This window comes from Delphinus delphis, chromosome 2 (genome assembly GCF_949987515.2).
Source record: "Delphinus delphis chromosome 2, mDelDel1.2, whole genome shotgun sequence".
In the NCBI taxonomy this organism is placed as follows: Eukaryota; Metazoa; Chordata; class Mammalia; order Artiodactyla; family Delphinidae; genus Delphinus; species Delphinus delphis.
Window position 1 is genome coordinate 138,201,817 of NC_082684.1, and position 23,323 is coordinate 138,225,139.

The window sequence follows — 23,323 nt, forward strand, 5'->3', positions numbered from 1 at the left end:
TGGGCTTCTCATTGTGGTGGCTTGTCTCATTGCAGAGCAGGGGCTCTAGGCGCATGGGCTCAGTAGTCGTGGCTCGCGGGCTCTAGAGCGCAGGCTCAGTAGTTGTGGCGTGTGGGCTTAGTTGCTCCGCAGCATGTGGGATCTTCCCGGACTAGGAACGAACTCGTGTCCCCTGCATTGGCAGGTGGATTCTTAACCACTGTACCATCAGGGAAGTCCCTGTATGTATATTCTAAACAGTTGGTTTGTTTGAATCACTATCTAAAAAGGGCCACTGGTTACATTTGGTGGTAAGTCTCTTCAATCTCTTTTAATCTACCGGTTTCTCCTCTTTATTTTTTGGTGAAGAAATAGAGATTTCTGTCCTTTAGAAACTTCCAGCATTTGGGATTTTGCTGATTGCGTTGAACATTCTTGTGATGCCATCCTTTGTCTCCTTTTACAGAACTGTAAACTGTAGTTAGATATAAAGTCTTGCTCTGATTCAGGTTCAAGTTCTTTTTCAAAAATACTTCATAGGTCTGACGTATCCTTTCATCAGGAGGCACATAGCCTTCATGTGTTTCTCTCCTTTGTCATATTAACAGCTGTTGGTGATCATGATCTCATTAAGGGTTTGCAAAATGGTGATGTTCTATTATTCCTTCTTCATTTATTATCTAATTGGTTGTCTTGAGGCACGTTTGTAAAGAAAATCAGATTGAATGCTTGTTTCTTACTCTTGCCAGTTTTCAGAATCATCTCCCATCAATAATTTTGTTAACCTGAAATATAGTTCAGATAAGAAAGGCAAGTTAAATGCTTGACTTGAATTCTCTCCCTTTATTTACCAGTTTTCAGAAAATGAGTTGGTTCCTTTGAATTCTCTAAAGGTGGTCAATGATGGGTTTTCTTCCTTTAACTTCTCTTTTTTCTCTCTTTCTCTTTCCTTTTGAGCATCAATAAGCACTCATGAATTTTATCATTATAAATTAGTTTTTACTAGATCTTTTCTGGAGAGTTTTTTTTTTTTTTTTTTTTGCGGTACGCGGGCCTCTCACTGTTGTGGCCTCTCCCGTTGCGGAGCACAGGCTCCGGACGCGCAGGCTCAGCGGCCATGGCTCACGGGCCCAGCTGCTCCGCGGCATGTGGGATCCTCCCGGATCCTCCCGGACACGAACCCGTGTCCCCTGCATTGGCAGGCGGACTCTCAACCACTGCGCCACCAGGGAAGCCCCCTTCTGGAGAGTTTTTAAAAAAATATTTATTTATTTGGTTGTGCTGGGTCTTATTTCTGGCAGGCAGGATCCTTAGTTGTGACTCGTGAGCTCCTTAGTTGTGGCATGTGAACTCTTAGTTGTGGCGTGTGTGTGGGATCTAGTTCCATGGCCAGGGATCGAACTTGGGCTCCCTGCATTGGGAGCACAGAGTCTTAACCACTGCGCCACCAGGGAATTCCCTCTGGAGAGATGTTTATTCAGAGGGAGGTAGGACTGAATTTACACTTATGGAATATCTTCTACACGCTGGGCTAGGTATTTCCACATACACTATTTTATTTAATCCCATGGTAGTCTTGGAGGGCAAGTGCCATGACCCTGTTTTTCACTGAGGAGGAGGTGGGCCTTAGTAGCCATGTGACTTGTCCGAAATCATATTGCCAGGCAGTGGCCAAGCTCAGATTTGTCTGAGCCACATGGCATATAGCTTGCTTTCTTTCTTTATTTAAAATTTTATTGGAGTATAATTGATTTACAATGTTGTGTTAATTTCTGCTGTACAGAAAAGTGATTCTTTTCCATATTTTCCATTATGGTTTATCACAGGATATCAAATATAGTTCTCTGTGCTATACAGTAGGACCTTGTTGTTTATCTGCTAATCCCAAACTCCTGTACTTCCCTCCCCCCACCCCTGCTCCCCCTTGGCAACCACAAGTCTCTTCTCTGTATCTGTGAGTCTGTTTCTGTTTCGTAGATATGTTCATTTGTGTCGTATTTTTAGATTCCACATATAAGTGATATCAACCATATAGCTTTCTTGAATGAGATCCTACAGACACTAAGGTTCACTGATTACCCCTCTAGCCTCCTTCTTACATCTTGTCCTATATTCTCCTTACTTACCTGTTTTTGTTCCCTTGAGTTTGTCACTGTCATACTTGCAGGAGCAGTTCCAGGGACTAGAATACTCTGTCCTGTAACCTAGTTCATAGCTTTTGTTGTTCTTGTTAAATACATTTTTGTTATATTTACATATATGATTTTACCTGAGTGCAAACTGACCACATTATATATATAATATATATATTATATAATTATTATATATTAATATTATATATAATATATAATATAATATATATATAATTTTTAAAAATTTGATCAGATAATTGTAGAGTCACATGCACTTGTAAGAAATAGTATACACTGATACACTTTGTCCAGTTTGTCCCAATGGCAATATTTTGCAAAACTAACTATAGTGTAACCTCATAATCAGGATATCAACATTCATGCAATCCACCTATCTCATGCAGGTTATCCCAGTTTTTCTTGTACTCATTTGCATGTGCCTGTGTGTGTTTAGTTCTATACAATTTTAGCACCTGAGTAGGTTCATGTTTCCACCACCACTGTCAGATACTGAACAGTTCCATCACCACCAGGATCCCCCAGTGTTGTCCTTGTGTAATCACACCCACTCCCTCCCCGCCTTCCTTCACCCCATCCCAAACCCCTGGCAACCACTAATCTGTCTTCTATTTCTAAAATTTTTGTCATTTCAAAATGTTATATAAATGGAATAGTACAGTATGTGACCTTTTTAAAATCAGCCTAATTCCCAGGAGAGTCATCCTGGTTGTTGCATGTATCAATCAATAGTTCAGTCCTTGGGCTTCCCTGGTGGCGCAGTGGTTGGGGGTCCGCCTGCCGATGCGGGGGACGCGGGTTCGTGCCCCGGTCTGGGAGGATCCCGCATGCCGCGGAGCGGCTGGGCCCGTGAGCCATGGCCGCTGGGCCTGTGCGTCCGGAGCCTGTGCTCCGCAGCGGGAGAGGCCACAGCAGTGAGAGGCCCGTGTACCGCAAAAAAAAAAAAAAAAAAAAAAAAAAATAGTTCAGTCCTTTTTATTGCTGAATTATATTCCACAGTTTGGATGTACCAGTTTGTTTAACTATTCACCTGCTGAAGGACATATGGGCTGATTCCAGTTTTGGGCTATTATGAATAAAGCTGCTAGGAACATACATGTACAAGTTTTTATGTGAACGTAAGTTTTCATGTCTCCAGAATAAATGCCCAGGAGTGCAATTCCTGGGTCATCTGATAGTTGCATGGCTAGTTTTCTAAGGAACTGCCAAACTGTTTTCCAGAATGGCTGTGTTGTTATTTTTTAAGGATTGGAGAGCATGTTTGTGTGCTGAAGGCGGAGATTAGATTGCTTGAGCCAGGTCTTTGAAAAGGGGAGGGCTTCCCTTGTGGTGCAGTGGTTAAGAATCCGCCTGCCAATGCAGGAGACATGGGTTTGAGCCCTAGTCCGGGAAGATCCCACATGCTGCAGAGCAACTAAGCCCCTGTGCCACAACTACTGAGTCTGCGCTCTAGAGCCCACGAGCCACAACTACTGAAGCCCGCATGCCTAGAGCTTGTGCTCCACAACAAGAGAAGCCACAGCAATGAGAAGGCCGTGCACCGCAACAAAGAGTAGCCCCCGCTCGCCACAACTAGAGAAAGACTGTGCGCAGCAACGAAGACCCAATGCAGCCAAAAATAAAATAAATAAATGAATGAATAAATAAATAGATAAATTTATTTTTAAAAAAAGGGGGAGAGAGGGTGGGCTCCGTGTCTCCTGTGGAGGGGTTGTCTGGTCTTTTGTAAGGGAGGGGACACTTCTCAGAGTACCAGAAGGGGATACAGGTGGGTGGAGAAGCAGATTGTTTTGCAGGTTGTATCAGGAATGAGAGGGAGTTTCTCTTTGCTTCTATTTCCTCAGTAACATGAGAGGTTAAGGGGACTTCCCTGGTGGTCCAGTGGTAAAGAATCTGCCTTCCAAAGCAGGGGAGGTGGGTTTGATCCCTGGTCGGGGAATTAAGATCCCACATAGCCTCCAGGCAACTAAGCTCGCACGCCACAACTACTGAGCTTGCATGCTTCAACTGGAGAGCCACGTGCCGCAAACTACGGAGCCCACGTGCTCTGGAACCCACGTGCCACAACTAGAGAAGAGAAAACCCGCACGCTACAACTAGAGAGAAGCCCGTGTGCCGCTGCGAAGAGCCCACATGCCTCAAGGAAAGATCTCGCATGCCTCAGTGAAAATCCCGCATGCCGCAACTAAGACCCAACGCAGACAAAAAAAATAAAAATAAAAATATTAAAAAATAAAGAGGTTAAGGAGATGTGTGTGTGTGTATATATATATATATATATAATACACACGTATGGTGTTATTTATTTTTGGCCATGCTGCATGGCATGTGGGATCGCCAACCAGGGATCGAACCCAAGCCCCCTGCATTGGAAGCACGGAGTCTTAACCACTGGACCGTCAGGGAAGTCCCTATGTATGTATTTATACATATTCAATCACCATGTTGTACACCTAAAACTAATATAATGTTATATGTCCATTATAGCTCAACAAAACTGGGGAAAAAAGCTTAAGAGGCTAGTCATCAGCTAAGATGAGAGGCGTAGAGGTTTTGTAGAGAGAGAATAGGTATAAAATCCATCTTAGAGAATGGAAAAATTGGGGAAATATAGTAGGAAGTCCCAGGCAGTGTTGAGAACCATTTGAGTTTAGGATTTGTGAACAGAAGATAATCTGCCTGGCAGTGTGATTTTGCTCCAGCAAAAGCACTGAGAAGGCAAATGGTGGATTGATCCAGAGTAGGGGTGTTGCCAGCAAGCACCAAAGGAGACAGGGCGAGAGAGTGGTTATCATGATGATGGAAACAGAGCTAGAAAAGAAGGAATGTGGAAGCTGGGGCTCATGAATAGTGAGAAGTTAGTGAGGTCAAGGGATCAGAGCTCATGAATTGTTGAGGAAGGCTTAAGGAAAATGTGGCCAGAGGGTCTGTATTTTGCAAGTGGTATGATGTTTGGTGAAAAAGTTGAGGGTGTGACTGCAGGAGTGGGCAACTGCTGTGGAGTGTGGGAAATAGTGCTGGAGACGAGGAGGTCAGGATGTTGGAGGGGCCATCACATGGACGTTGAGCTCACCAAATATAACAAAATTGGGGGGGAGAGAGGCAGCGAGCTAAGAGCTAAGTGAGGGGCATCGACCGGGAGGTTGATTGATGACATCAACCAAAATGGTATGTCCAGATGGTGAAGCTTCCAAGGAACAGGGGTTTTGTAGGAGGGAGGGGAAGCACTGTAGGAGGGAGGGGTTTAGAAATAGCATTGGGGGTGGAAGAGGAATAGACTTACTTCCTGACCCTGAGGTACACAAGACTGAGAAGAAAATAGCATTCATCTAAGAGGGCTGCTAAAGAAGCAGTGTCTTCAGGGGAGAGCCAGGTTTCAGGTAAGGCAAGGAGGTGAAGGCAGCATCCTGAGAAAAGCTGATGTGGAAGAATTGCTGATCACAGGTTGCCAAAGGCACGGTGGGGGGAAAGATATGGCTGGGGGCAAGAAGCTGGGAGCCAGTGTGAGGACAAGGATAGAGGTGATAATGGATGAGAGGGAGCTAGAACCTGTGGTGGTGACTGTGGTAAATAGGGATAGGGGAATGATGGGATACAGCGCTCTTTGGAACTTTCTGTGTGGATGGAAAACCTGCACTGTGCAGTACTGTAAGCGCTAGCCATATGTGGCTGTGAAGCACATGAAATGTGGCTAATGGGACTGAGGAACTGAATTTGTAACTTTATGTCTTTTTTTTTGGCTGCGTCTGGGTCTTTGTTGCTGTGCGCGGGCTGTCTCTCGTTGTGGCGAGCGGGGGCTACTCTTTGTTGCAGTGCAGTGGCTTCCCTTGTTGCGGAACACGGGCTCTAGGCACGCGGGCTTCAGTAGTTGCAGCATGCCGGCTCAGTAGTTGCGGCACGTGGGCCCTAGAGCGTACGGGCTTCAGTAGTTATGGTGCATGGGCTCAGTAGTTGTGGCTCGCCAGCTCTAGAGCGCGGGCTCTGTAGTTGTGGCACACGGGCTTAGTTGCTCCGTGGCATGTGGGATCTTCCCGGACCAGGGATCGAACCCATGTCCCCTGCATTGGCAGGTGGCTTCTTAACCACTGTGCCACCAGAGAAGTCCCTAACGTTATTTCATTTTAATTAATTTAAGTTTAAATAGCCACTAGTGGCTAGTGGCTGACATATCAGACAGTACAGATTAGAGGAAGGTGGCTCCCCGTTTTTGTGAATTTTTCACTTGCTGGTCAGGCAGCCATCAGGGTGGTCACACCTTCAAGCAGCAAGTTGTGCGAGACCCCTCCTCACTCCTCCACCATGTGAATACAGACCAAGCACAGGATCAGGCAACTCTGGGCCCAAATTCTAATGCTACCACTTACTAGCTTCAGATTAGAGCAAATAAATTAACTTGCCTGGTTTATATGGGTCCTCAAAAATATTAGCTGGCAAAAGCTCCCTGAGGTTCAATTCATTTCATCTGTAAAACAGGAGTGGAGAGCTGTTGTAAAAATTAGCACTTTAGCATGATGCTCAATAAATGGTGGCTATTATTGACATAGTGAGTTAATATCTGCTGGTTGTTCAAAAACTATCCTTTAGGCCAAGGGGTTACTTATCCAGGGGATTGATTGTCTGGCAGAAATGAACCACCCCAGCTCCCTTTGGGGAGCAGGAGGATTGCCCAGGTCTCTGGGACTATGACATGATGTAGATCAGGGGTGGGTTTAATTGTTCAATTCTGCTATGCACTAAGGTCAGAACATACCTGGCTTGAACTTGGAAAAGCAGGTAGGCATAGTCATGGAGACAAGGTAGAGATCTAAAGTGAGCCAGAGTATGGGACCAGTCGTGCTTAATATCTAATGATAATCTGGGCAGTTCTGGTATCGTTTACCACTTCAACTTCTGCTGAAAAAGCCTTAGTTTGGCAGCTCCAAGCTTTCTTCCATCCCTGAATTCCCATCATCTAAAAACCATAAGCATGTTTGTGGAGTTGTAGTGTCCTGGATGGCTTTAATGTGGGACATTTGTGACTTGTGGCTATTATCCACTGGGGGTCATAGTGACCTTTGATCTGGAGTGATTGTGATCATCCTTTCTGTGAAACCATCTCTAATTCCCTAGTTACTTTCTCTGTGGCCTCCCTCAGATTGAGCACTTACCTCATATTATGATGGCCTGTCTGTGTCCCTCCCTCTGATCAGAATGTGACATCCAAGGCAGGAACTTTGCCTAGTTGATCCTTGAGTATTCCTGGACTTTTGCACATGCCTGGAGCATGGAGTAAGTAGCTGCTCAATAAGTATTTGTTGAATAAATGAATGAATGGGATTTGAGATGACAGCTACCCATTGTGCTCTGAGATAACATGACCCCTCTTCTTTGCAGTCTGGGTTGACCATGAACAGGGTCAGAGCTCTGATGATTGTGTTGAAGTGCCTGTCATCTGAGGGGTCTGTGCATCAGTGATTGTGACCTGTTGACACTGATCTGTGATAAGGACCAGCAGGGATAGTGACTGTTAACTAGTAACCTTGCATTATTGTGATCTGAAGTGCTTGTAAACAAGTCAGCGTTGATGCCGTCCACCACTGCTGTCAGGTGACTGTGATCCTCACTCACAGCCATTTGGCTTCAGATGACCCCAGCCAGTAGCAGGCCTTGACTGTTGCCCTGAGATATGTCTGTAAGGTGCAGAGATTGTTGATCTCAGCTGATAGCTGAGGTACTGATCTGCATATTAGCTAAGGTAACAGATCTGTTGGCCTGGGCTTAGTCTCGAATGGCGCTAACATAATACGTGTAGTAGTTCTTCTTTTTTTTTTTTTAATATGTGTAGTACTTCTAGATTTACGAATTTGTTTAATAAAATATCCTCCCAGGGCCTACAAATGACACAGCCCTACTCGGCCCCATGCAAACAAGGGCTAGAGACCAGGACTGTCAGGTCAATGCTCAGTAAACGGTACCTGAAAGTCAACGCATCGTTCGGGCCGCTAGGCTGCCGCCACGGCCACGACACCACCAGGGCCACGACCACGACCACCCCCACATGCCGCTTTTCATCTGGACCTCCGCCCGGCCCCCTCCCCTACGGCCCCTCGCCCCTACCGCCCCTACCGCCCCTGGCCCCTACCGCCCCTGGTGCGCCTGCGCGGCGGTGGGGCGGTGCTTTGCCCTTTGTTGTGGGCCCCAGTTTCCCAGGACACCGCGCGGCGCTGGGGTGGGGCTATGCAGATAAGGCACTCGGGGGCGGGGCGGTTGCAGCGGCGTCGGCGGCGGCCGGGGAGGGTCAGTTGGAGGCAGGCGCTCGCTGAGGCAGGAGGAGGGCTCTGGGCCCGCTGCCTGACAGGGACTTAGCCCGCAGAGCTCGGCCCCGCGTGCGCGCGCGACCCCACACCCGCCCACTCATCCACCTACCCACTCCCTGCGCCGCCTCTTCCCACCCTGAGCAGAGCCGCCGAGGATGATAAACACCCAGGACAGGTAACGGCCCGGTTTAGGCTCCCCGCCCCCATCCTCCCCTCCTCTGCTCCAGAGGGCCTCCTCCCCATCCCCCAGCCGGTTCTCGCCCCTCCTAAGGGGCCCCATCCGGCCCCCACTGGGTCCCTTCCCTACTTCAGCCACCCCAGTCCGAGCCGCAGCCCCGCAGCTGGGCCTCCCTCCGTCCTTTAGCGCCCCTTCCTCCAGCCTGGCCCATCCCCCTCGTCCGAGCGTGCAGCCCGGTGAAGCCCCCAAAGACCGGGACCCAGTCTTCCAATCCAGTCCCCAGTTCCTTTCAGCCCCGCCGAACGGTGGCCCCTTCCCGAAACTGCTTTCGCTCTCATCCAGATTCCCCAAATTGTTTCTCGTCTTCCCCGAATCTTTCTTCCTGCTCGTTTAAGTCACTTAAAATTCTTCCCTTTGAATCCCTCCTCTAATTTAAACTGCACCTTCCAACCAGAAGCTTCTTTTATCACTCCCCCCCCCCCCGCCCCAGGTCAGACTCCGTCCTTCAGTTCTCAATTGGACCCATTACCCCCACCTGTCACCCTCGCCCCCCCCCCAGTCAGGCCTAATAGTCTTTGCCGTGACGCTTAGTGCTCCCCTTGGTCCCTCACTCCAGCTTCATCTTTTCCCTCCCGTTCCCCCACCCCCGGCACCCCTTTCCCAATTAGGCCCCATTTTCCCGGTCTGCCAACACCATCCTTTTTATTTCTCACTTTGGGCTTGATTCCTGCCCTCCATGATGTTCCCCCCAACGCACTTCTAAACATTCCTACCCCTTTAAACACTTTCTCTCATCTATACTCTACTCCTCCCATCTTAACTGAGCCCCATCTCTAGACTATTAGATCACAGAGTTCAGCCCACTCTGCTTCTGTTGAAGACCTACCCTCTTTCCCTGAACCTCCAGTGCTTTCAAATTAGTCCCCATACTCGGCTTACCGGGCCTTTGCAAGTGTCCTTCCTCAAAACCTGACCCCAGCTTTCCCCCATTAATTGGAGAGAAAAGCTGCACATCTTTCTGAAACTAAGCACCAGTAGTTTTCTAAACTTGCTTCATATATACTTCCCCGCTGCCCAAACTAGGCAGAATTCATGATTCAATTTTCCTCTCTCCACCTCTCCTCGTTTTCTCTGAGGCAGTCCTCGTCATGCATCTTTCCCTCCAACATATCCCATATTTCTGCCCCAAACTCTTCTGTGAAACTGTTTCCTAATTTCCTGATTCCCCATAATTTTTAACCCCAGCTGCTGCTTATATATCAGAATGGCTTTTATTTGGAATTTGGGTTCTAATTCTCTTCCTCATTGTTTCCCAAGACTTGTTGCTGCTCCCTCCAAAATGAGTCTGAAGCTCATTAGTTCCCCACACCAGACCCTTTGTCTCCAGATTTGGCCTTATGGCCTCTGCCTCTCACTTGGGCCACATTGTTTTGCAAGCAGATCCATTCCCTGAAAATCCTCCTTAAATTGTGCCATGGCCTATCCAAAACTGGGTTTTGGTTCCTCTTACAAAGATAGCCTTCCTAATTGCTTTTCTTCACACAGAGCTCTAAGTACCACTCAAGGTTCCTCTCAAACTTGGGCTCCCTTCTCACAAAAATGGTTTTTAACTTGCCATTTCCCATTCCTTTAACAGCACCATTCTTAAATATTCCAGCTGGGTTTTCAGCTTTTCTTGTATCTCAGCTTTTCTTGTTTCTCAACCCTAGGTACACATGTGAAAAATCAATCACCTGGGCCTCCCTTCACAGATCTGGTGTAATTAGCCTAGGGTAGGGCCGGTTATTAGTATACATTTTCGAAGCTCTCTCTAATGGGCAACCAGGGTTGAGAAACACTGCCTCCCCTCCCTTCCTGCCAGAAGACCCTTCCCATCATATTCCTTTAGTGGGTGTCAGCCCTTTTTCTGTGGAAAAGGGTGTTGTCTTAGTCTTTCTCTCCCAGGAACGATCCAGAAATACCCAAAATACCTGCAACAGCCTCTTCAGTTCTCCTACCTCAAGTAACTCTGTTCTCAGCCATTAACCATTTTCTTCCCTTACTTCTTAACACTCTTATCTAGCTCCCACACCTGTTTCTTCCACACCTGTTTCTTCCTTACATGCAGAAAGAAAATTCACTGCTCATTTCCTGGTTTGTTATAGTCCTGTTTGACCCGTTAACCCCACCTCCCAAGCCCTCTTTACCTGCAGCCGTATTCTGCTGCTCTCTTTTCCTTTTCCAAGACTCTCCATGTCCATCCCCCTTTGCAGTCCCCACTTATTTCATCTTCTCTAAACCAGTCCCTCTGGAGCTGAGGAGGTGGAGGTGGCTAGATACTTGGATGGTACTGGATGCAAAAGGTGTTACTTGTGGTAAAGAAGGCTGGGTGTGCTGAGGATAGAGTGCAGGTATGAGGGGGGGCATGATGAAGTGCAGGGGTGGAGGGAAGCAGAGGAACCTACAGGAAATCCCAGGGCAGTGTGAGAAGGATTTTTCTTTTCTAGTCTTATGTTTTTGTCTCTGCAGTGGGGTTTGGAAAGTGGTGTGGTCTCAGCAGGCCTTCTCTGGAGTCCTCCAGACTGAACTGGTCTAGGTGCCAAGTCATTTGCAGGCCGAGCCCTGAGAGTTGAGCACTTAGGACCAACACGTAAGGGTCTTTTCACCGACTGTGAGTGTGAGACCTGAATTCTAGTTCTGGCCTTACCAGTTTGCTTACATGTGAAAAAGAGAGAGTTGGGTTCGCTTAACTATGAAGATTCCTTCCAGATTCCTAAGTGGCAAAACAGGCTTGCTTGTCTCCAGAGCCCTTGCTTTTTTTTTTTTTTTTTTTCTTTCTGCTTAGTGTGTTGGTAATTTGAGGGGCTTGGCTGTATGAAAGGCAGGTGAAGGGAGGAGCCAGCTGACCTGCCAGGGCCTGGGCAGGAGCAAGGCCTGGGATCAGTCTCCTCCACTTTGGCCTGGGGGTGGGGTGGGGTGTGCAGGGTGTCTGGTTTCTTTGAGTTATGGCAATCTTGTTTCCATAGCATGTTTCGGAGCCTCCTCTGGCCTGCACCTAACTTTCTAAAAGGAATCCTAGTAGGGCCCTAACTAAGGATTTCGATTAAGAGCCGGATGTTCTTCACAGTCAGTGTTCTTGATGTTTTGTATCCACAGAGGGGTGAGCTGGCTGGGAGTTTAGGGCCCATTCGGTGGGGGATGGGCTTTCCAGCTTCCCTGGCTCCAGTGAAATACTCAAGAGGTGGAAGCTTGGTTTCCTGGAAGAAATAGTTGCAGAGGAGCCTGCAGTATGTTTTGAAAACAAGGGTCTTCCTTTCCAGTTTTGTTCTGATTAGTACTTGCAAAATGTCAAAATTACTAATGGTGGGGGAGGGAAGAAGACACAGTACCAGAACTTTTATTATGGTTTTTGAACAACAGGTTTAAATCCAAGTAAATCAAGCTTCATGCCTTTTCTCTCCCTGGATTTGTAGGGTCAGGAAGATAGTCTCTGTCTAGGGCTTGCTTAGTACCTTGTGACAGTACAGTATGTGGAGAAGAGTTTGCTCTGGCTTGATACCCTTAATTATAATTAGTCTGTGTCTGATGGGCTTTGAGGAGAAGTATTTGGTTCCACAGGTGGTTTTCCTGGGCGAGGGGAAGCCAGGGTACAATGGCACATCATAGCTACTCTGAGCATCTTCACTGAATGGTTCCCTGGGTAATGGAATTTCTGTCTCTCCCCCTAAGAATTTGGTTTTGGTTATTCCTTATTTACTGGCACTATGGTTTGTCGTTGTGGAGTGGTAGGGAGAACAGATTTTCCTTTGATGTGCCTTCAAGGCCATCCCATAGAGAGAGACACTCCTAGCATAGTCAGGAATCCCCCCAAATTGGAGGTATGCGTCAGAAAGCTGTGTGGACTAATAATAGTAATTCCTCACTGGCAGGAAATCCAAATTTAGCCCCAGAGCAGCTTAGAAATATAAAAAAAGGGGACTGAGGAGTGGGGTAGAGGGATGTTATGTATGTATATTTCTAGGAAAAAAAAAGAGTAATTCATCCCTTTTTTGAATGGGATACACAACAATACACAGTGTTGATTCAAGTTGGCGCCATGATTCGGAAGGCTGTGAAGCCTAATTGAAACCTATAGACCAGAAACGGCCAGGTAGGTGAGCAAGAATTTTGTTACTTGAAGTGAACAAAACAAGGTAGTTTCTGGTTAGCAGCGGCATAGTAAAATGCTTTGTATAAGATAAGCCTTAAGAAAATTTTCTAGGTCTTTGATATTGTATAAACAATGAAGTAATTCTGTCCTGGGAAGAGAGGCTGGAACTGGGTGATGAGCTTACTGTACAAACTAGATTGAGGTACTAGAAATGAAAAATTAAGGTCCTATTTTATTTTATTTTTTAATTAATTTATTTATAGCTGTGTTGGGTCCTCGTCGCCGCATGCGGGTTCTCTCCAGTTGCAGCGAGCGAGGGCCACTCCTCACTGCGGTGCACGGGCCTCTCATTGCGGTGGCCTGTCCCGTTGCGGAGCGCGGACTACAGGCACGTGGGCCTCAGCGGTTGTGGCTCGTGGGATCTAGAGCGCAGGCTCGGTAGTTGTGACGCACGGGCATAGCTGCTTCGCGGCATGTGGGATCCGCCCAGACCAGGGATCGAACCCGTGTCCCCTGCATTGGCAGGCAGACTCTCAACCACTGCGCCACCAGGGAAGTCCCAAGGTCCTATTTTAAAGCATGATCACCTAGGTATCTACCCATCTCTGATAGCATATGTGATTGTGCCTACCTTTGGCTGAAGATCTACCAATATCAGCTGTGTAACAAGATAAGCAAATCTCAGAGGCACAGATATTCTATCTAGCTGCTACCATAAGTGTGTTTCTTGTGGAAAATCAACCAAAACCCAATTTCGCTTTCAGTCTGTGATTCAGAGTGGTGATGTCATTTTATAATTTTACAATCATAATTTTATAATCGTGCTTAGCAAGTAGACACCCTTTGGCACACCAAACAGCCCTAGTGAAATGACTTATGCCTGGCATCTGACCAAGGCCCCCTTCTCATATGGAAGGGGAATTGGCAGCTGGAGATCAGCCTGTATGCTCACACTAGACTGAAGGTGGCCATTCACCTCCCACCTTTCTTCCTGTTTCTTTTTAGCTAATTGCAATGGCAGCCCTGGATTGGTCCCTCTTTGCTGCGTAGGGATTAGTCATCAGAGACCTTCCTAGTCTCAGAGTAAAAGCAGCCCGTGTGAGGGAAGTCAGGGCACCCTAGAAAGTGTTCTGTGAGGGAGGGCTGAGACAGGAATGGGTCAGAAGAGGTTGAAAGAGGGGAATGAATATAGAATGCTTGGGAATGTGGTTTTTATGTCTTTTCACTTGATACCACAAGGTAGGTAATACTAAGGCTGCCTGATCCTCTAACAGGTAATGGAAACCAGAGAGAAAGGGTGTAGACTTGAATAATGAGCTCAGGCCACTTATTCAAGTGAAACATGATCAAAAGTATATCAAGGAGAATATGAATTCAAGTATTTGTTGAATGTAGCTGAATGGAAGTTAGCCACAGAATTACTTTTATATTAAATCTCTGCTCTGTGTAGCAGGCTGTACTCTGCTTTGAGCAAACTAAATATAAAAATCAAAACTGACATAAAGTCAACTGGAAGTGCTTCTTTAACAGGAGATCTTTTATTTTCTCAAGAGATTTTAGGTTACCTCCTTTAAATAGTAAGCACCTAGAGATTTAAAAATGGGATTTGAATTATAAAAATATGATTTACCAGCAACGTTCCCCAGGAATACATCTGTGGCATACGCTGCCTGTCTGTAGCCAGCGTATGAAATTATAACCTGCTAAGGACATTTCAGACAGCAGTTTCACAGAACACTTTAAATTAGAGGCAGCAGGATGTGATAAGTTGGTAGCATTCATATGTATCCTGAGGAGTGTTTCCAAGGGCATGTCTGATAGCAACTGAGAAAATAAAAGGCACTAACACGTCGGCTCTAATCTCCCATCTATCTTCCGAATTGACTTGGATACCTGACACCCTCATTTCCAGCATGGTATTTTTTTTCTTCTTCTCCAGAAGCAAGGCCAGCCCAGCTGGATGTTTGAGTTCAGTCTGATAACATTTGATTCTCCTTAATCAGCCTGATCTTTTCAGCCTCCAGACTGAGCTTCTTAAATCATCCTTTGGTGGTAGAGATTAAACCATGCCTGCCCCGCAATGGAGTGAACAGGATATGAGGGAGGAATGGAAGAAGCTGGGCATTGGAGCCAGTAGAAACATGACTGAACTGAATATGAAACCTAACCTGACTTGGATCTTGTGACAGGGAGACTTGTGTTTAAAAGCCACTTTCTCTTGTGCTTAAGTTCCTCCAGGATTCACTATTCCTATTGAGGTTGGTGGCATATTTTGCCACAATACCATTTTGAACACTAAAGCTGATACGAGAAGGCCGTTGCTGGGCAATTTTATGCCCCTGAATTACTTTAACCACCACATATGTACCCATATCCCTTCCCTTTTCATGTCAGAAATGACAGCCAGGTTTTTTTGAAAGAGAGCAATTTGCCATTCGCATAGCAAGTAACTAAAAACAGATTTATTATGATGGATGATTAAAGTAACTATTGATTGTGATCTACTGTCTACTAAGCTTATCCCAAACACCAGCTGTTTCTCTTGGGGAACTGGAACTGGATGCCAGGTTGGGGACCTGAAACACCCTTCCACCCCCCACTCTCTCACACACACGCAGACAAACACACACACACTTGCTTTCTGTGCAGACTTTGTGGGGGAGGAAAGAGCTTCCAGGATCCTTGTGTGAGTGGGGAAGTAAATAATTTGTTACCGTGGGATAGACTACTTGCATTTTTATTTGAAGGAGGAGTGAGATCATGACATCAGAAATATCATGACCTCATAGATTAGTGCTAGACGCCGGGCAGGCCCTAGGGATTATTTCTAGGAAGACAAAGGGGATTCTGGATCAAAAAAAAACACAAAACTCCACCTCATTCTGATCTTTTCAGTGGGTTGGCCCCATTGCTTCTGCTATTTGCAAGTGAAAATTAGTTCAGAATCAAGATGGTGGTTGGAATGCAGTTCAGGAGTTGAATGTAGCTCTCCCATCTAGAGACCATTGAGGAGTAATTTCTTTGGAAGTGAGTTAGCACCAGAATTTTAGAACTGCTAGGGCCTTGGTGATCTGGTTGTTTTGTGAACCCATGCAATTCTCCTGGTATACAAGGCTACATCTCATCTATCTACCCCAGAGGTTTGCCCAGTCCTTGGGTAGCTCCACTGACCAATACAAGCAAGGCAGCTTTCTCCAGCAGCGCAGCCTTCCTGGTGCTCCTGCAGCAACCTCAACAGAGGCCTGAAGGTGGTCACTAGGGAATGGGAAGGGAACTGTCCCATGTGGGGTGTGTGTGGGTGCCTTTACTTGGGGAAACTCCCACTTTCGTTTTCCTTTTTTTCTGGCCTGGACAGTCTTATTATTCTGTCCCTTAGCACACTGGAAGGGGGGGATTTTTTTTTAAATTTTTTAATCTTTATTTTTGGCTGTGTTGGGTCTTCGTTGCTGCAGGTGGGCTTTCTCTAGTTGCGGTGAGCGGGGACTACTCTTCATTGTGGTGCTCGGGCTTCTCATTGCGGTGGCTTCTCTTGTGGAGCACGGGCTCTAGGTGTGCAGGCTCCAGTAGTTGTGGCTCGCGGGCTCTAGAGCGCAGGCTCAGTAGTTGTGGTGCACAGGCTTAGATGCTCCGTGGCCTGTGCGCTGTTCCCGGACCAGGGATCGAACCCGTGTCCCCTGCATTGGCAGGCGGATTCTTATCCACTGCGCCACCAGGAAAACCCTTCTTCTTCTTCTTCTTTTTTTTTAAAAATTTTTATTGGAGTATGGTTGCTTTACAATGTTGTGTTAATAACCTCCAGTGCACAACAAAATGAATCAGCCATACACATATCCCCTCCCTTTTGGGCTTCCCCTCCCATTTAGGTTACCAGAGTGCATTAGGTAGAGTTCCCTGTGTTATACAGTATGTTCCCATCAGTTGTCTGTTTTATACATAGTATCAATAATGTGTATGTGTCAATCCCAGTCTCCCAGTTCCTCCCACCCCACCCCTTGGAAGGGGTTAACAGCTCATTTCCCCCAGCAGAAAATAAGTCCTGTTCTTAAGAGCAGTCTGTATTACAGTCCTCTCTCATGCTCCTAATGCTCTAGCTGTCGGTGAGGCGAGGCCCAGTAGGGGAGATGGGATGCCCTGAGGCTTTCCAGAGGAGGCCTAAGGCGGGGCACATGGTTAATCCCCAGGTGCTGGTGCTTCTCAGGGCCCACTGACACTGCCTGGGAATTCCATCTCCAAGTGAAATTTCCAAGTGTGATTTCAGGCCCCTGGTTGAAGTCCTTGAGAGAACAGAGGAGCTGAGCTATAGCAGTGATGGGTTTGGACTTCCTGTCTCAGGTGGAATGCTCATGTAGGTCTCTTAGTACGGAGGGTCTCAGTGGGCTGCGCCTCTGGTTACTGTACCATTGCCACGTTAGGTGTGAGTTTAGTTCTGTTGTTCTGAGCCTAAGCGAAAAATCCAAATCTGGCACGCCATGCCACATAAAGCAAAGGACAGTGTGCAGAATGGTGCCTCTCAACATTTTACAAAGGGTTTTCAGGGAAAAAAGGTCTTGATTTATAGCATTTGCTGTTTTCTGTGGTTTAAATATTCCCCCTATGGCTGATTCAAGCTAACCAACATGCCATCACTAAATGCAACTACAGCTGGGAAGAGATGTGCACAATTAGGTGAGCTGGCCCCAGCACCCCACTGTAGCGCCCTCCCATATATGTTACCCACTGCATTCCATCTGCCCTGAGGCTGGTGTGCTGGGGCCAGGCCTTGCTGCTGAGTCATGGTGTTAAATGCACAGTTTTCCTCTTTCCTTGCTTCACTTGCTCTTCGCCTCTGGAGTGAGCTACATCTCAGCCTAAAGAGCCAGTAAATTGGATTCAAAGAAGGAGTGGAGTAGATTTGGAGCCCTGTTTGGTCCACCTGAAAATCCTGGTGGCCAGTAAAGGGGACACACCTGAAGGTGACAGGGAGCTCCTTTAGGAGCTTTTCACCCTCTGTGATCCATCTGATAACTGGCTTCCTTACTCAGGTCCTGGCAAGTATACTTCCTCCTAGCAACCACCATGCTGGCAATATATATGTGTTGAGTGTCCATTCTAATCGCATCAGGATTACCTGAACTCCCACGCCCAGGTCAGATTCCAGCAAAGAAGGGCAACCTTGTGTCTGGTGGCACACCAGGGACTAAGATGCCATCATAATACTCTGTACTATAGTGCATCTCCTCTCCGGGAGCCAAATCCCTGGATTTGATTCAGTTCTTGACCCTAGAGGGATTTGGGTAAGTGATTTCTTGTTTAGTTCCATTGTTCAGATCAGGGAGGCCATCATTGGAAAAGTGGCCTTGGGAGTTCCTCAGGGACTCCGTATCCAGCCCATGTGACTTCCTGAGGCCCATACGCCTCTCCAGCCCGAAGTGATTGTGTAGGCTTTGTGATTCTTCCACAGAGGTTGTTGAGACATTGTTAGGGTAAGGAAAGGGGCTGGTGGGGGTCTGGGCCTCTAGGCCTACTAGGCAAGCCAGCATCTGGTTCTTCCCAAGGTCTGCCGGTACCACAGAGATTTGTTTGATGTTTGACAGGGGCTCCTTTGGTCAGACCTATCCCCTTGACCCTGAGCCCTTCTGGGACTCTCTGTGCCTCTGTAGGATGGTGGGTTCCTGCCCTTTGAGAGAGAAGTAGTTCTGAGAGCTGTAGCTGGAAGGACTGGGGCAGTTGTTGAGGGAGTACTTGTTTAGGGAGAGCCAGGGCAGGGGTGGGGCAGGATGCTGAGTTAAATCTTCAAGACTTTGTGTTTACTGTCTCACTTTATCTCTTGCAGTAGTATTTTGCCTTTGAGTAACTGTCCCCAGCTCCAGTGCTGCAGGCACATTGTTCCGGGGCCTCTGTGGTGCTCCTGATGCCCCTCACCCACTGTCGAAGATCCCCGGTGGGCGAGGGGGCGGCAGGGATCCTTCTCTCTCAGCTCTAATATATAAGGTAAGGACTGTGGGGTGGAAGGCTTGGAGCAGCGCTTCTCAGACACTGCTGAGCATCTGCTTAAGGGCAGTGATCACTCTCCTTAGTCTTTAGTCTTAGGCCAGGCCAGTAGGGGGACTGGGGAGGACTTTTTCAACTGAGGCTGCTATGAGGCTTTTGGGGAGTACCAGGAGGATATCAGCACCAAGCAAACACCCTGCCATCTTCTCAGCTTAGGTCAGCACTTTAGTGCTGGTTCTGGGCCCTGAGTGGGAGGCGGAAGAAAAAGGGGGGGGGAGGGGGAACAGTGAGAGGAAGAATGCAAGAGCTCTCGCCTGGTGCTGCTCCTCAGTTTTCTCTTGAGGAGTACCAAGGGCCAGGAGGAGTTTTCCCATTGGCCTCGACTCTCGGGCATTCTGACTTCTGTCCCTTACCAGTCTGGGAGGCATGGGGCAGGGCAGTGGCGGGGGTGGGTGGTAAGGAGAGGGCACCTTGCATCTCAGTCATCCATCACCCTGGCAGCATAGGGCACAGCACAGGAGCTATAGAGAACCCTGGGAGTCTGTCCCGAGAGTGATCTGGGCTGGGGCAGCTAGCCCTTTGCTGCCTTTTAATCTCCTGTGAGGCCAGAAGTGGTTTAACTTCTAAGACTGGCATTGAAGGGTAGCAGGGCAGCTGAGTCCTGGTCTCTTGAGACTGTGGCAGGGGAGACAACATGGACTCTGCAGCCACCTGGAAGCCAGCTTGGGTTGACCTATGCTCCAGCTAAGCCCTCATGAACATCCTCATTTGTTTCTAATGTTTCTCTTTCAGAGAAGGAAGGGAAAGAACATGGTGTTGGCGGGATAAGCGTGGGCTTTTAGTCAGGGAGACCTGATTTGAATCTCAACTCTGCCATTTACTCACTGTGGTGCCTTGAGTCAGTTGCTTAATTGTTCTGGGCCCCCAGTATCTTACGTTTAAAGTGGGGATACTGATGCCTACCTCAAGTGCTTGTTGTGGTGATTGAAAAATGGGAAAGTACTTTGTACAGGACTCGGCATCTGGTGGATTCTTGGTAAATATTCCCTTCCCATCATGCTGGCTTTTAGCTGTGACACCAAGTGGTCTCAGTGCCCGATGGCTCCATTTAGCCAGCATGCTGCTCTACATCTTCAGCGTGCCCTCTATCCCGTGCTACCCTGAGGTTGGCCCAAGAGGACTCCTTACACCACCTAGGTTAGGGAGCCTCTGATGTGGCCAGAAGCAGTAGTGACCTGGTCCTCTGACCTGATCTCCTCCCAGGACGAGAAGCTCACTGTGACCCAGGACCTCCCTGTGAACGATGGAAAACCTCACATCGTCCACTTCCAGTATGAGGTCACCGAGGTGAAGGTCTCTTCCTGGGATGCAGTCCTGTCCAGCCAGAGCCTGTTTGTAGAAATCCCAGATGGATTATTAGCTGATGGGAGCAAAGAAGGGTAAGGAGCAAGTGCTGGGGAAGGGCAGGAAGCCTGCTCTAGAGAAGGGCGTATGCTTACTAGAGACAACAGATGGCTAGCCTTCCCCCTAGCTCTCGGCTGCCCAAGCAGATACCATTTTGTAACAGGTTAGTTTCAGCCAGTAAAACAGGCCTGTTATAATGAAAGCAGATCATTATCACATTAACCAAATTCCTGTCATTTAATCACCCCAGTGGACATCAAATTCCCCTTGAGCCATCGTATAATGGTGCAGTTCAAAGGCCAGGAGCTCAGAGATACAGTGGGATTTCACCGGATTGGGCAAGGCCCTCCAAGCACCCAGCTGTGGAAGAAACAGTCCTGAGAATGGAGTTCTCTTGAGTGGCTCCAGCCTCTTGAGCAAATCCTCTTAGGAAGTGTTAGGGCCCAAAGTCCCTCTCAGCAGCAGGTGGTCACCATTAAACTTGGCAACTTTGGAGGACCTCTGAGAAACTGGGTTCTCTTCCTAGGTCCCATACTTTCTTGTGAACTGCATTAGTTAAGTTGGTTGGTATTAACTTCAGATGAAGAAACTTTATTCCAGGAAGAGAGAATTCAGTGACATTTTTCTTAGGGATTGTGGTTTATTTTTTTCTGAACTCAGGGCTCCTGAGGTCTTGAAATAGGAACCCTCTTCCTGAAGCTTCCCTATTTACAGTGCTGGCTGTAAGCCTCAGGAAAGCCTTGGGTGGGGTGTAGAGGGGTGAGGCCGAAGTTTAGAGGGGGCGGTGGGCCTGAGTTGTTTTCCTTGCTTCTTGCAGATTGTTAGCACTGCTAGAGTTTGCTGAAGAGAAGATGAAAGTGAACTACGTCTTCATCTGCTTCAGGAAGGGCCGGGAAGACAGAGGTGACGGGGCAGAGCAGCTTGAGACCTACTGCCCAGGCTGGGGAGGGGAAAAGGGGGCTCTTAGTAAGGTGGGGCTCCTGAGTTTGACATACAAACCCTGGGAGATCATGGGATTGAGAGTGTCCAAATTTAGGAAAGGCCTAGTGCTTACTTATTCCATCTTTGTTCTGGGTTTTCCCTTGATTTGAGCCTACCCTTGTTGTTTCTTACCAGAATCCTTTTTTACACTCTTCTCTGCAGCTCCACTCCTGAAGACCTTCAGCTTCTTGGGCTTTGAGATTGTGCGTCCAGGCCATCCCTGTGTCCCCTCTCGACCAGATGTGATGTTCATGGTTTACCCCCTGGACCAGAACTTGTCCGATGAGGACTAATGGTCATAGAGGATGCTTTGCCCAAGAGCCACAGTGAGGGAAGAGGGGAAGATAGGCAGCCCTGGGACAGAGGAGGGAGCTTCTTGCTGTCTAGGGAAGGACGCTGAGGGGCTCAGGGTGAGGGTTGCCTGTTGTGTTCTCAGAGTTGACTCATTGAAATTGTTTTCCATAAAGAACAGTATAAACATATTATTCACATGTAATCACCAATAGTAAATGAAGATGTTTATGAACTGGCATTAGAAGCTTTTTAAACTGCGCTGTGTGATGTGCTCTATCTAGCCTAGGGGAGGACATTGCCTAGAGGGGGAGGGACTGTCTGGGTCCAGGGGCAAGGCCTGGAGAGCTGGTGGACAGCACTGTCAGGCTGAGGTTCCCCTGCTGTTGGGCTTTCTTTTTTGGTTTTTAAGACCTGTGTATTTTCTTTCTTTGCTTCCTGTCACCCTGGGGACTCCGGAGTATAGGCTTTTCAGCCCCTAGGCAGTGTCCTTCAGTTGTTTTTGACACTCCACCTGGGCTTCTCTCTGTGCATTTGTGTCTGGCCTGGAGAAAGCAGGTCTGACCCCTTCTTTACAGCTTCGTGTTATTCTGGCATTTGGTTAAGCTGGCTTAATCTGTTTCATGTTATCAGTGCATTTAAAATAGGGGCATTGAAGTTCACACCCACCACCAGGGCTTTTTTTGGGGTGCCTGGGCCTTAAAAAACACTAGCCAAACTCCAATTCTCAAATTATGGCCAGGAGTTCTCGCTCTTGGCCGCAGGCCCAAGGTATGTCCTTCCTAGGGTCACAGACAGCAGAGGGCAAGAGGAAGAGCAGCTCAGGGCCTGGGGGTTGTGGGAGAATCTGCTCCGAGGGACGGGACGCCTCTGCCTGGCTAAGTCTAGTGCTAACGGCGCCCCTCTCTGACAGGTTCTGAGTAGTGCCTGAGACCCTGCTCCCCAGGGCTTGGCAGTGGCACTGAGGGTGTAGAAGTGGCCTGCCCTTTTCTGTTTTTACTGAACAGCTTGTTCTAAGGGGGGAGGAAGGGGGAGAGGTCTAGACTGGGTGAGGGGGTGGGGGTGTCAGGGAGGCAAGTGTGTTGTGTTACTGTGTCAATAAACTGATTAAAAGTTGTGGTTGGTCTGTCCTTTATTCCTGTACCAGGGCCAGCTTCCTCTACTGCTGTCTTTTGAGTCTAGAGCCCAGCCCAGCAGGGGTGTGATACATGCTTCTCAGGAAAAAAGCAGCAGTGCATCAGGACAGATGAACGGCTGAGGTCTCTGGGGCCACGTTACAACGCAAAACTCGGGGTTGCTAGGAGTCTGGGACAGAATGCTGGAGCCCCCTAGAGACAGGTATGTACACAGAGCTTCATCCAGAATAGGGGCTATACATACCAGGATCCAAGCCCTTCTTAGTTTTTGTGTAGAAGGCTGGGTCCTGAAACTGGGTTTTGGCTTTCACATGGAGCTGCCCGACATTCCCATTCCTGGGGGTGTCTGAAGGAAGCGGAACATACCTTCCCTAGGAAGGTAGTTTTCTCCTTTTGGAGCCCAGTGCCATAAGGCATGGCTGCCCTTCCCCTGTACCACCAGCCTGATGGATAAGCTCTCAGTGGCATTGGAGGGGGCTAGAATCCTCTTCACCTATGTTTTTTTTTTTAATTTCTCGCCAGTATTTTTTTTCCCTTTTGCTTTTCTGTTTTCCCAAATGAAGTGCTGGGCATGTTTTTCCACCTCCTACAGCTTTAGAACTGTTTACTTACTTTTGAGCTGTGGCTGTCTTTACATCCTCTGAGTCTTTGGCCTATTTTCACATTGTTCTGTGTGGAGCTTACCTGTGTTTTCACCCTGGACAGGTCATTAATCTTGGACTCTACCTAATACTCATGAAAAGGAGTTCAGCACCTCTACCCCACACGGTATTAGTAGAAAGTCTGGGCCTGGCGACCTCCCTGACGGT

At 47.8% G+C, this 23,323-nt stretch overlaps 1 protein-coding gene across 1 annotated transcript; it reads left to right on the forward strand.

The window, feature by feature from the left end:
• Positions 1-8,406: 8,406 nt before the first annotated feature.
• OAZ2 (ornithine decarboxylase antizyme 2) lies at positions 8,407-22,419 on the forward strand. Its single transcript, XM_060005779.1, is given in 6 exon segments — positions 8,407-8,600; positions 18,545-18,620; positions 18,622-18,702; positions 19,966-20,141; positions 20,924-21,009; positions 21,250-22,419. Coding segments are annotated over 6 exon segments (570 nt in total). The 5' UTR covers positions 8,407-8,580; the 3' UTR covers positions 21,381-22,419.
• Positions 22,420-23,323: the final 904 nt, after the last annotated feature.